The sequence below is a fragment of the Macrobrachium rosenbergii genome, chromosome 1, assembly GCF_040412425.1.
Source record: "Macrobrachium rosenbergii isolate ZJJX-2024 chromosome 1, ASM4041242v1, whole genome shotgun sequence".
Classification (NCBI taxonomy): Eukaryota; Metazoa; Arthropoda; class Malacostraca; order Decapoda; family Palaemonidae; genus Macrobrachium; species Macrobrachium rosenbergii.
In genome coordinates, this window is record NC_089741.1 from 36,721,978 (window position 1) to 36,736,376 (window position 14,399).

The 14,399-nt window shown below is 34.2% G+C and overlaps 1 protein-coding gene and 1 pseudogene across 1 annotated transcript; one reads left to right on the forward strand and one right to left on the reverse strand.

Annotated features, from left to right (window-relative positions):
• On the forward strand, window positions 1-11,843 carry LOC136850952 (cyclin-D1-binding protein 1 homolog). The gene is given in 11 exon segments (XM_067124955.1): window positions 1-143; window positions 2,115-2,241; window positions 2,563-2,622; window positions 2,845-2,934; window positions 4,938-4,975; window positions 4,977-5,107; window positions 6,352-6,499; window positions 9,199-9,259; window positions 9,262-9,326; window positions 10,256-10,429; window positions 11,328-11,843. Coding segments are annotated over 10 exon segments (990 nt in total). The 5' UTR covers window positions 1-143; window positions 2,115-2,159; the 3' UTR covers window positions 11,469-11,843.
• The window catches only part of LOC136840221 (transcription termination factor 2-like), a 23,424-nt pseudogene continuing 20,505 nt past the window's right edge, over window positions 11,481-14,399 (reverse strand).

Sequence of the window (14,399 nt, forward strand, 5' to 3'; positions counted from 1 at the left end):
GAGAAATTAAAGATATGGTTCACATTTACGCCTGGAACATATCGAACGCACCTGATAACATTACTGCTGTCAGTCCGCGTGAACCAACTTCAAGTGAACTGTGCAGTACGTCTGTATTGGTCGTGAAGTTTGTTCTTCTACGCGTTAGTATTGCTTTTCTCAGTGTAGGAATTTCATGTCAATTAAAGGTTGGAGTGCTTAAATTATAAATCAGCATATGACAAGCAAATGCGTTCGCTAGTTTAACAATGTTAGATTGGTCTGTCCAAGATTAAGTGACGAGCTGTTAGGCAAGTCTTGGGTCATCGTTGTGTTGGTGTTATGTCTCCGAATAGCCGGTTAATATTAACGCCCTTAACTGTTCATTCGACGGCAAAACTGGTGAAATATGGTTAGGTTAGGTCTGTGTAGGCTACCAATAGCTCTTGGAAGAGGACTACTTAGTTCTAGCGAATTAACAACAGGAATCTCTGACCAGGATAGCTTGGGATGTTGTCCTTTACTTTACTGATCTGCCTCAAACCTAAACTTAGCCGAGGCCTGTGGCTTCACACAGTCTCACTGTTTGGCTTAATAGGCTAACCAAGCATTCAGCCTATGCTACAGAAATAGCCCCCATCAGAAAAACCAGGGCGAGTGTAGAACGACGGGACAGATTCCGCAGGCGTAAGCAAACCTAACCTTCCCTAGAATGCCAGGTTCTGACCTAACCAGACCTTACCTTAATAACCTCACTTAGGGCACTGTGCCCTGACCTGGGTTTTGGGGGGGCAAAACCTCCCTAGTAACTCTAAACATCGTAGACAATGACTTAGCTTCCATTCAGAGATAGTCCTGTTATTCTGCAAACTACCCCTGAAAAACCCATATTTCACTGGTGGTAAAATAAATGACATTGAAAACTAGCCATTAAACATTTTCCTTGATGAGCTGAAAATGGTTAGTCCTAGGCTGTGTTGTGTCTTAGTTTCTGAGACAGAGAAATAGGGCCAAGTAACAAGTATTCACACTCATATGACCAAAATACTCCAACGCCCTTTGTTTATTATGCATCTGGCTGATAAAAAATGAAAAGCGTAAAATAGCCTGTCACTTATTCAAAGAAAAAGTCAACTTTTGCCAAACTTAATACATTACGTAGTGACTGCAGAAGTAATTAAGTACTGTTTCATTTTCAGTGGAAATGAATGGCCATTTTGCAGTTGAACTATTTCAAGTTTCTTGAAAGATAGACTTAACTATTAAGTAATGTTTAATATATGTTATTACTTAATATGTGTTATTTAAATTTGTATTTAACCCTGTGGCTTTGTTTCGTCATTTTAATTAACCTTGTTTTGTTTTATGTAACAGTTAATGAGTGCTTTTTGGTTTGACCGAAACATTTATGATCAAAATTGTCATCCCAGTTAATTCCTAACTTCCTAGGTCTTGACCTTCCCACTCTCCTAAAATCTGTAGGTGTTCTTGTAGCAGCTTGCTATATGGTTGTTTCAGGCTGCTATTGAAGAATATAATCCAGCCAATGCCACCAATCATTCAGTAGTCTCGTAATGTTCAATATATGATAATTCTGTTTGATGGCCATACTTGTCAAAGCGTATTCATCTGTCCTTCAGGAAATTTGCTTTCAAGAGATCCATTATTTGTAATAACTGTGCCAAGATTCCTTATTGGGACAACTCAGCAGGCTGACTTCCCAGTGTTTTAGTAACACTGATTTTTAGGCTAGCACCACTTTTCATATGCTTCAGTCTGTTATTTAAAACTTGCAAATCTTGTACTGTACTGTATAAACTGCTTAATCAAGATCTGCCGGGAACCCTCTCTTCTTAGCAACCGTTGGTAATTCTAGTGAATTTTACATTTAATTATTTATTTTTATATATTATTTGTTGCAAGCTATCTGCTGTATGTATATGATAAATTTTTCAGAATAATTCCCATTTTGATTGGTCAAGATGAACAACTTCTTCCTCCTTTATGCAGTTAGTGTTGTCTTGGTTAAATTTTGATGGCATGAAGCTGACATTTATAAAGTTTCAAGGATATGTGTTTGTTAGCCCTTGCACCATAAATGGAAATTTGATTCACAGTGTTTTCAACTTTTCCAGCATCTGACTGTGATAACCTTAATTCTGCTTTGAGACGTCGGCAAGATGCCCCCAGTTTTGTCTCCCCTTGGAAATATTTTACAGAATAGTATCGAAAATTTGTTAATTGCCGAACAGCAAGTTCAAGGTATGTTTTATTGGTAGATGAGAGTAATGATTGTAGTTCTAACCAATGTAGAAACAGTTGTGATTTGTACTGTTAACTATAGTGTTTGTAGGATTGTAAGCATCATCTGTTTTGTATTATACAGTTGTTTTCATATATAGTTTCCAGTAGGCCTTATTCTTTGAATTGCATTTTCTAAATTAATAAGAGATAAATAGTGAACATATATTACAGTCTTTATCGTAGTATTTTAAGTTGTTTGTATACATTTAATTTAATTTGCAATAAAATAGCATGCTATGCCAGTTATTCGTTATTATTTAAATGACCTTCTTTTCATAGATAAAGAAGCACACAGGGATGATGGAGATAATTCATTGGATGAATTTTGGAAAACAATGAGTGAGTATTATTATACAGTTTTTAATGAGTACAGATCTGTAGCTGGTGCATAGTATATTTTTAAAGTGAGCCAATAATCACATGTAGTCATAAAACTTACAGTAATCTTTTAGTGAATTTGCAAGTACTGTAATTGCTTTAATTCCCTGTCCAGTCTCTCCTTTCATTTAATGTTCTCCCATTAATTACAGGTTATGTAAATCTTTATTTTTTTTTTTACAGTGGTCATAAGCCAAAAATTATCCTTCGAATGTACAAAGATATGCATCTGCTTCAGCAAGTCACCACCTCCTTCACCAAAGGAAACATCAAGTAAGAAATTTTTTGCATTTAATGATATACTTTTGAGCTGTAATTGAAAGTCGAGTTTTATTCAGTGTTTTGTAGCAAAGTATAGATTGCTATTAATGTTTCAAAATATAAGCTGCAAAATTTTTATTGTTTTACTGTTTGTCTTTTTCTGTGCATTGGCATACTTAACTTATGCCAGCTAATCATACCTATCTTGTGAATTCAGGCATCTTCATATGCCCTTGCACACCTTAATTTTGCTTATGCATTATGTCCTGAGTCACCACCCACTAAGATTCAGATATATTTATGATAGTTAAACAGTTTCATATCAGGGAAGTTTAGTATCTATAGAGTGTATAGAGTAAGTTTTCTTGTACAAGTTTTGCTCTTGCCTTCTCTTATTCACTATTTCTTTATTTCCTGTAAGTTGAAAAGTTTTTATTTATAGACTTACATTTGTAGTATTTACCTTTCTTGCTGTTCCTTTTACATTTTATTTGCTTGCAGTATTACTATTTAGTGAAGCTACGTAATTTTCAGCACTTGTCTATTTTGGTTTGACTACTGCACAGTCCATAATGGATTTTCACATCCACTGACATTTAATTACAGTATTTATACAAATAACATTAATCTTTGACTCTTTACCTCCTGTTAATGTATGCATTATTAAATGATTCCACCCATGTTTCCTGTATAGTATCAAAATACATACTGGTATTGCCATCATTTCCTAGTGGGTAAAAACATTATTCGACATGTTGGATTTGAGATGGTAGTTGACGCATATAATGTACAGTACTCTGCTTACTTTGGAAAATTCAGTGTCTTACTATTACATACACACAAAATTACACTTAGAAAGTAATAATGAAAATGGCTATACTGTATGTTATACCTGTAATACTATTTGAAAGAAACAAGAGGTTGCTTAGTGTTTCTATAAATGGTAATAATTGAATATGTTAAGGCATGCAGACAAAAGTACTACAAAAACTTGTATTCATTTCAATGCAGCACAAAATGTAGGTCTTACTTGTTTTCATGAGCGTAGATTCTCATTAGTGTAACATCGCTTGTGACGAACATTTTGAAAAGCTCCATAACTTCTGAATAAGATATATAGTTCAGTGGATGACAAATAATGGTCTCATAGAGCTGGCCCATATGGTGTTACAGCATTAATAATAAGTGATAGATGGATTTCAAGACATTTTTGAAATACAGTTTTAGATAGTTCTTGAAAGTCTTGTAAAATACTAGGTAGAAGATAACGAAAGAGTTCAAATTTAATATTTGGCCGAAAGGCGACAAGTTCTTTTGTTATGGCATTGTCAAATAGATGTTGAAACTCTGTCCTAAAGTTTCCACAAGTTATGAAAATAATTAGAAACTGAGTATGGATAGAATGTTCCACAAAATCGACACTGAACATGTGTATAAAAATCTTGAAAATGGCAAAATTATTATAAACTTGATTCTCTTTGCGTAGGATGTAGCATCAACAAATGGCTGGATATAGAAGCTATGCAACATTAAGTGGAAGAGAAAAAAAAATAATTAAAATTTTTAGAAGTTTTAAAGCTCTTTACCAACAGGATCTTTGTATAAGGCCATGCCTGATTTTATTTCTCAGAATATTTAAAATGAAAGCGCAAAGCTTTTGCTTGTGGTACAAGTATGCAAAGTATGAGCAAGAGACAGAATAGTGTTTTGTAACTTAGTGGTGTGATTAGGATATTTGTTATCACTGAAAGTCTTTGGTAACCATTTGTATACTTCAAACAAGTAAGAACATGAAATCATACACGAAGTGTATTTTTTGTTTGTTAAGTAATCGCAAATTTGAGTAAAAATTGTGAGTTTGCCTTTAAGGTTTAAATTCTAATGAGACAAACCTCATGCAACAGTGAATTAAGCTTTCATTAAATTATATCTTTTATAAAATTAATAGAATTTTAAAAGTTTGTGTCATTCGCGATACTGTAATAGATTGAAAACTAATGATTTATCCATTGCAGGTCTATTAACTGCTGTGGAACAGGCTGTTTTGGCTTTGCGTCTACATTTTACAGACTTTCCCCATTCATGGCCAAGTGCTTCGTGATAATGTAAGGTATTCATGTGTACGAGCTATCCAAGCAGCAAGACAGCTTTTGAAGATCATTAAGGATGAAGGCTGTGAAGCAGTGTAAGCATATATTTCCTTTGTGTATATTTTCAATGTTGTTGAGAAATTAAATACTGTATTGTACCGTTTAGTGATTGCGTCTGCATCCCTTTAGGTGCTAAAGGCTCGTAATTTTCTGCCCTTTTATGTGGTCCTTGTGGTTCTCCCAGCTTAACTTTCTAACTTTTGATACTTGGTCTCACTCTTTTCATCCTTCAATTGAATATGCACACTTGGTATTGCTCTACTTTTCTCCCTAATTTGAGTACACATCATTTTAGCTAGCTGTATGAAAGTTAGAAATGTCATCTGATTTAATTTATGTATACTAATTGAAAAATACTGTTAGACAAAATTCATATTGAAATGGCCAACACCAGCATGTAAAGGATTGGCAATAAAAAAACTCACTAAAGAGGGAAAATAGTGAAAGAATGTGACCTGAGAATCAGAGCGGAGAAAAGGAATGAATATTTATTGAGATTGGATGTTAGGTTGCAATAAGGCAGTTCCAGTCCATTTTGATGGAATTAAACAATGTGTAATAAGTTTAGAAAGAGGAAATGCAGATATGTGATGATCATATAAAAATGTCAACGAAAGAAGAGACAAGTGCTTTGTGGTGGTTACAGTCTTGCAGGAAGAATGGAGTACTACTGTATATAGAATCTTATAGAGAAAGAGGAGAGGGGCAATTTAAATAGTGAAGTACCATAATGTTAGAACAAAAAAGTTCTTACTTTCCAGGATGTGTAAATTGATGCCAAATAAAAGTGAAAGTAATGTATATGTGAGGACTAATAGCAAATGTCTTGGAACTTTAAAGTGGCGTTGAATCTGATGTAATCTTTTAGCAGAAGAGTTTCATCCTAGCTTGAGCATGGTAGCGTAGTAACTGCTATCATGTAGTTGTTTGAAACTGCCCTCATCCTTGGGAATAAGGGGCTGGGAGAAAAGTTTTATCTTTTAGAGTTTTCGTGAGGTTTTACATTAATTTCTGTTGAATGTTTGGCTCCAAGAGAAAAGCAAGAAGCTTGCTAATTAAACCTAAAGGAAGTTCTCCCATTTTGCTTCTGGTTTTCCCTAATTTTTAAGGTTGTGATTACCTGAAGGAAAGTTCTGCAAAATACATCTAACAAACACCCAAATTTCTATGGGTCTTATTCCTAAAGCACGAATTTTTATAAAACTAGAATGTTCAGTAGATGGTTAACTAATCATTAGATTGAGAAAAGCCTATGTTGACATTGGAAAACTTATTGCAGAGGAGAGCGATATCGGCAGTCTACGGGCATTGTGTGGCAAGGATGTGAGAAAATAGAGAAAAGTCACCGAGATAACAAAGCTATGGTCCTTTCAGAACTTCAGGGACAAAACACCCTCATCACTGATGCTTTAAATGAAATATTAGAAGTAAGTACTCAGTGTTTACTCTTTTCAATTTGGCTACTAGGGTACTAATTTAGTAACTTATGCTTTCCATTGTAGTACAACATTACATTGTTTAGTTTGTTAAAATGCTATTAAAAGTTTGCTTTTTTGGGAGGGGTGGTTTGTGCAATTTCCCCTTTTATTGTTTTACAGTACACATTTCATGTGAGGGGGAACTTCTAGTGTATTGCCTTGGTATATCAGTTTAGGCTTTTTATTTTTATAGATTGTAGTATGTAATGGATTTGGTTTTCTAGAGTTATGATGTCCCCATCTGGAAGAAATTTTTATTTGTCCTTTTTTGATATTGCTGCTGTTTGTGTTGTAACATTTTACAGGTATTTGGTTATGATCACAACAGCATGTAAAAGAAATCTTGTTCATCTTAGCTTTTTCAGTACAAGTAATGATGTGTCCTCGCGATATTTCATTAATTTGAAAAAGATGAGTTTCAAGATCTGTTTTTGTCCATATCTCAAAATAAAGCTTTAGGATATGGCCACACTGGAAGTAATCTGATTGTGGTCTAAATTGTAATTACCGTAAGGAAAAAAAAAAAGACACCCACTTTAGCAGCCTGGTTTAGACAAGAAAGGCCTCTGGGTATTGGACATTATGTAGGAGAATGTATTCCAGTCGTGATGAAAAATGGATCAGTGTCATTTGTTATATAGGTTATACAAGGTATAAAGTCAAACAAGTAACTTTTAGTTTTTGGCATCATGTTTAAGTCTTCATGGTATTGAGGAAGTACCAACACCGTTTGAAAGGACATTGATTACTAGTTTAAAGCTCTTTACTTTACTTTTGTCAGCTATTCCTCAGATCATGGGGAAATTAATGATGTCTGTGGCCAGATGTGACCCCTCCTGTAGCCTATGTAATTGGTTTAATGCTTACATCTGAGGAGACAGATATTTTCATCCAAAAGAAGTCAGAGCTACTTATCACTTAAAGCCATGAACATGCAGACTAATATTCAGACAGAATGCATTGGACATGCATAAAAAATGTACTGAATAATTATTTGGGATGTCCACTGTCACCAAATTACCTTGTCTACAAAGTTAAATCTTGTAGCAACAGCTTTTCTTGCATTTTGCATTGTCACGAAGTACATATCTTTAACTGATGTTTCATGAAATCATCCTGGTCTTTTTTAGACAGCACTCAGATAGGAGCTCAAGAAGTACCCGTAACAGAGTAGTAGTGAGGGGATTTTTGCAGGAAACAGGGTCCATTTTACTTAGCAAGAGCTACTTCAGAACCTCCAGCAAGATATTGTTGTTCTTTTATATATCCATCACAGGCTGAGGAATATAGAATTTGAAGAGAGATGACTTACATCAATGTAATATAATGGAGAACAAAGTGAAAAGTCTACAACACAATTACCATAGCATATCTTTTCACAAGGGAGACACTTGATTGAGTTCCTTTTTCTTCATATACAGGCATAGTAGACACTGGTTGACAAAGAACCACAGAAAAGAGTATATGAGTTCAAATGTTCAAGCCAGGCTTGAAGAATGTAGTGATAGACAGTTTTATTTACTAACATTGGATGATCATTTCAACATAATCCTCACACTTCGTGGTATGCTGAAGATTTTGGGAAGTCAGTGAGTTACGGCTCTGTTGCTTAAATTTTCCTGCTCTTATGGCTCTATTTGTATACCTCATTGATGGTAAATTTGGAAAGGTCTGCCTTATCTTTGGTGGATGAGAGTACACAAATTATGATACTCATGTAAGAAAGCATTATTAAGCAGTTTTGTGAGCATTAGTCTCCATGTATTTCTTATGGCTGAGGTCTCCTAGCTTTAATTCCCCTGTAATGTTTGTATTATCAATAGGATTTTTAGTGCATTCTTGGATAAAGAAGCCAGATATGCTTTAGACATAAGTACAGTAAACCCCCGTATTCGTGTTTCTCTGTGAAACATATCTAGCCATCATTCGCGGAAAATTCACCCATTCACGGTATTTTTCACTGAGAAATATTCACTAATTACTGTAGTTTCATGTAATTTTCATGAATAAATGCACTTTTTGTGTTAAAGCTATTAAAAAACTCAGGTATATGCATTTTTACAGGATTTTTCTGTGTTTAAACTATCAAAATGGGCAGTTGTAAGTGTTTTTAGAGGGGTTTTAAGTATTCGCGGATTTTAGCTATTTGCGAGGGGGTGTTGGATGAATCCCCCGCGAATACAGGGGGGTTCACTGTAATAAAATAAGCAATATACATACATTCCTTGTTGCTAAGAATAAACAACAAAAACAAAGCTTACAAGAATTTTCACTGTAGAGAATAAAGCATTGGTCAGAATACTATAACCTTTAATCACATTTGAGCATGGGTTCTGTTGGTTAACTATCCATATGGAAACTTCAGCTCCCTGTTTTAAGCAGCAACTCCTTTCTTGTGCAGTGGTTACCATTAATTTTAATTACAGTTATTACCTTTAATGGCAGTTTGACTAGTCTGACAAATGATGTGTAGTTGAAGCCTGTAGAAAATTTTACTTGGGACTGTATAAAAACTGGTAATTTTATCAGGCTTGGGCAAAAATCTCACTAAGATTGGCAAGGAAAATACAAAAGTTTATTTGAATGTCTGGAATTGGAATCTGATGTAATCATTCAAGTTGAACCAAGCAATCTGCTTTCTTTCCAAGGCAATGGAGGGTGATGGCAGTGGTTGGAGTGGTTTGGGAGATGATGACGACATGGAAGAAGAAGAAAGTGGACAAATGAGGATAAGGATCTAATAAGCCCATCAGTGAATATTATTAAATCATCTAAGGTGAGAATAATTAGATTGATTTACATTTAATCGTGCTAAGTAAGAAATCTTGTATTGTGCCAGCATGACTTGATTTATAGCTTTTTATAGTACTTAGTTTAACCAGACCATCAAACTGTAAACATAGCACTTCTGGGTGCGACTTCAAGAGCTTTTGCAATATTGAATTTCTGACCTTTTGGCTGCTTTATCTTACTTTTTACCTTTTTGCAGGGGTCTCTTATTGCTTAGCTGTCCAACTTCAGCTGTACCTTTTTGCAGCTTAGTAGAGAAAGCAATTCTTTGTGTGATCCCCTTGAGAGTTTAGGAAAGTTAGTCAGTGGTTGCAATTAAAATACTCTCAAAGGTTTTCAAATTGAGTTGAGTAAGGCAACTGCCAGCCAGTATTTGTGTAGTGTTGTGTGTTTTACAGTCCCTAATGGACTTCTTGATTTACACCATATGTTATGAATAAGGGTTTGGTAATGCGTGATAATTTTGGTGATATGGATAGCATAAGTTCAGAACAGATAAAAGGGAAAGGTTTGCATATTAAGTAAGGTCAGTCCAATTTTTCTGCTTACTGGAATAAGATTTTTGTTCCCAGTGAGCTTATTTGCCTAGTAAAACACCAGGTATAGTTACCTTGATTGACTTTTATTCTGATTAGACTTTTTCTTAAACCTAACTTCCATATTTTATGGAACTTTTCAGATAAATTAATTTAATCTGTATTGTAAGCTGTCAACCACTATTTATATTTATGTATTTTTCTTAGTAATTTAACAACTTAGCCCCATCATCAGGAATGCATTTGATTTTAAACTACTTTATAATCATCCGCCTTTTTCCATAGATTTAGGCTACTTGAAGATATGTCATTTGGCTAAGTCAAAATTTTATTTCTTGTTCTTGTCAAATTTTTTTAAACACCATCTTGTCTTTTCCAGATACTGTACAAAAGAATTGTAGCAGCAGTTGGAAGTAATGGTTTATGTGACACTCCAGAACACATCAGAGAACTTGATGAGTTGTACGAAGATTGCAGGCATGTCTCAAATACTGTGGATACATTAATTTTGGAGCTATATCCACCACTTAATGTTCCAAACATGGAAGAACAGGTATGTTGTAAGCAGACCTCAGTGTGTACATAGTGAATCAAAAGTTTTGTGCTGGTAACTAATTTGGCCAGAGTAGTAAATCTTTTTTTTTTTTTTTTTTTTAAATCCTTGCCTTTCAAGGATGAAGTTAGCGAGGTGGATTTTATCAAATTAGTCGAATCTTTTGCAACAAGGAGAAATCTTTGTCATCATCTGGCCTCAATACATCTTCTGAAGCTGCCTCCACTGGTTTTGAGGGCTGTCCAAAATGCCAGACCCGTTCTGATACTTATAGCAGAGTACAATGAAAGGTCTTCTCCAAAGACCCTGTGAGCTATCTTCTTCTGACCTGTCTACTAGCATATCCAGTCCTCATTGGGATCAAATTGCAGTTAGTTGGAAGCCAGGATCTGTTATGTCCTGGGAATGGCAGATGGGAGGGACAGTAGTTATAGGGATTTGAATATTATATGGAGGGAAGTTTCTGTTAGATAGTGAAGTGGGTTTTCTGGAGCTACATTAATTTCTGGTGTTGAAGGATGTCACCTTTGTTTGCTAAGGACATGGAGACTTGTCACTGGAGGAGGTCCAGATAGGTGACTTGTAAGCTAAACCTTGAACTCTGCTGGCAAGCTGGAAATCAGTTGAATGTCTAGAAGTTAATCACAAAAGAATGAGCTGGAAGTGTAGGCATCAAGGTAGAAATTTAGAAATGATGCATGCACAGCATAGAACTTTTTTTCCTCTGTGGACTCTATGCCATGTGTGTGATTATTGGGATGACAAAAGTTTTATCTATGAATTCATTTAATATCTTGCTGTTTTACATATATAATGTTAAAAAAAAAAGCAGACTTGCTTCTGTAACATCTCACTTACATCATATTAATAGTAATGTATCCTATTTTTATTTTTTCAGACAAACCACCTAGCAAACCTCCCGCGCACAGCACTCAAGACTGCAACCCAGAGCCATATCATCACCGAAACTGAACAGCCTCAGATTGAATTTATTCACAAAGCAATTGAACACAACCTTGATCGGATGAAGGAAAATTAAGTAATTTATAACTAATGTTTGATCAGATTGTTATATTTCCTATTAAAGTTTAAACATTTTATCTTGAAAATTTTACATTAAAATAATGTAAGATATTAGAACTAAGAAATAAATTTTGAGTTGATCACTATACAGCGTATTGTCATAATTACAACAGTTGTGTGTACGAAAAATGCTTATATGAATATTTTAATTGACTAGAATATGCTGGAGGTTTATGTAAATACAATATTAGTTATCCGAAAAGTAATTATATGCCTCAGATTGTCTGATACTTAGCTTTGTTTCCATAAAGGCTGTTTGAAAGTTTTAAGCAAAAAAATTTATACCATATAATTAGTTGACAATGCAAGAAAACAATAATTTCAGTGCACACCAAATTCTTTTGAGTTCATTTAGCAACCTTTTATTTTGTTTTATTTGTGCAGCAGTTAAATGGTAAAGATTTTAGCATGAAAAAATCAAACATTTTAAAGTATTTGCCTTAAAAGCCATTTATGAATTTTCATTATATAAAATAGCTATACATATACAGTGATACAATATTACGTTCTTAAATTAACGAGGCAGACACCCATCTATTAATCTGTCTTTTTTTTCCTTCAGTTATCCAACTTAAGTAATGTCCACCATGAGCCATTATCCCCACTTTTCTATCTTGAGGTATATACAGGGTCAGTACCACCCTTTAGAACACTGTTAAAAGAATGTTTCTCAACAAGAGTCATGTACTGTACTTGTATGCGATAATCAATGATAAACAATAAGGTAAAAAAATTCTGAAATTTTAATGTAAATTTCATTAAGAAAATAAAACAAACCTAAAAGCCTGGCAAGTGCAGTATAAAAAAAACAATCTGGCTTTTACAGAATCAAATTAGAATTTGAACAAAAACCCAGAAATTAATAGGTACACACATGCAATCTGACAGCAGTTTCAAGTTTTAAATATTGCAAAGTCTCTTTAAATTTTGTATTTCTCAGTAACACCAAATTGTAAACTCACTTGTCTTGCTAAAGTATATCATTATGAAACTTCTAGATGCCTAGGCTTGGCCCAAAGGAATCATTCCCCAATGAGGTAAAAAAAAAAAAAAAAAAAAAAAAAAAGGCACCACATTAAGGTAGAGAAGTCGGACAGTTCAGTGGAAGAAACGAGAGGAACTAGACAAAATGTGAATTGTAAAAGCAATGCAGCTAAGGGTAGCCCACAGTATGCTTTGTAAAGAAAACTAAGTAGCAAACTATTCAGCAAGCAAACAGCTGTCACTAAAAATATTTCCCATTTACTGTTAATACATTTTTTAGTAAACGTGTACCAAAAACAAGACTTCATTTGTCAAAATCAGAAATATTTTTGCAAAAATTGGTAAAAGTTCTAACAGTCATCATTCATGCAGATACTTCACACACGAAATAATTTAAAGAAACATATTTGTTCTAATATAAATATAAGAAAATGCAAAAAAAAAAAATATTTAGTAGTTGCATAGGAAGATTTACTTAAGGCACTGATGAAGTCAGCAGATTAAATACAAATTCCTTCTAAAAATATATATTCTGTAAAAAAAATAATTAGGGACATTATTTAGAAACATGTAAACTTTTGTTTTGACTTATCAGACTGGACACTTTACACTTTACTGGTGCATTATTTTCACCAATATTAAATAATGCCTTCATGTCTTCCAATGTGAGCTTGTTCTGAGCAGTGCGCTTGACACCAGAAAGGACTTCGTCTGCAAGTTGCAGTTTTTTCTGCTGAAGCTCTAAGATTCTTTCTTCTACAGTGTTCTGTATAACAAATCTGGAAGTATAATACATTTTAATGAGCTGACATTTCTTAACTGTAAACGGAAAAAATTTTAATAAGTCGACACTTCTTAGCTGTAAACAGAAAAACTTAGGAACAAGTGCAGTACACTAATAGGTTAACAGAATATTTCAACAGTCTCACCTATGAACAGTTACAGGTCTTGTTTGACCAACCCGATATATACGATCACAAGCTTGGGAAGCGAGTTGTGGATTCAATGCATGTCTAGTAAGAATAAGTGATTTGCTCCCACCAAGTTCAAGCCAACACCACCAGCTGCTAAGGATAGTAACATGACCTGTAACACGTTGGCAAAATGTTAGAATTACGAAAAATATATATTTCCTAAAATGTTTATACTGTACATAACTAAGAGAAAAAGATGAAATATACAAATATTTGCATGATGTAAAAGCAAAGACAAGAAATAGCTTATTAAATCTGCCATCAATATAACAAACACAGTATCACAATTTAGCCAAAAAGTAATTTCAACTAATACAGTATCTCAATCTAAGTCAGGAAAAAACTACACCACTTAACATGTTATTAAATTGTGCAGAATAAAATTTCAATTTTCGAAAAAAAAAAATGCACAAGTTGTAGTCCAAATAAGGATAAAATGTTAAAGTATACAGAGCTAATTTCCTGAAAAAAAGTTACTAAGAGAGAAAAATCATGACGAGACATCTCATTCCTGCCAAAGAAACAGAGAACTATGAAGTCATCAATCCAGTCAAGGGGAAACTGGAGTAACATGGCCCCCAAAAGGTGCCTGTTAATTCCTTTCTCTTGCCATTTCCTTGCCCTTTTATATATCCATTTACTATCATTGCAGTTTCTATACAGCTTACAGCTTTCACAATTAAGTTTATTGCGTCTTATGTACAAACCCTTATTCTACTTGTGTCAACTGCTCAAAACGGCCCACTGGTACCTGAGAATGGCACCATACTCACTACATCACTACTACCTCGGTAATTAATGATAGTGTTGGTTATTCCCGAACGCTCACTGAAATACAATCCCAAATGACTAATCAATTAAACATTAGCTTTGCATAATGGTTTTGAGTTTTAATTCCTTTTACCTAGTTTGGGTCTTTTATATTTACT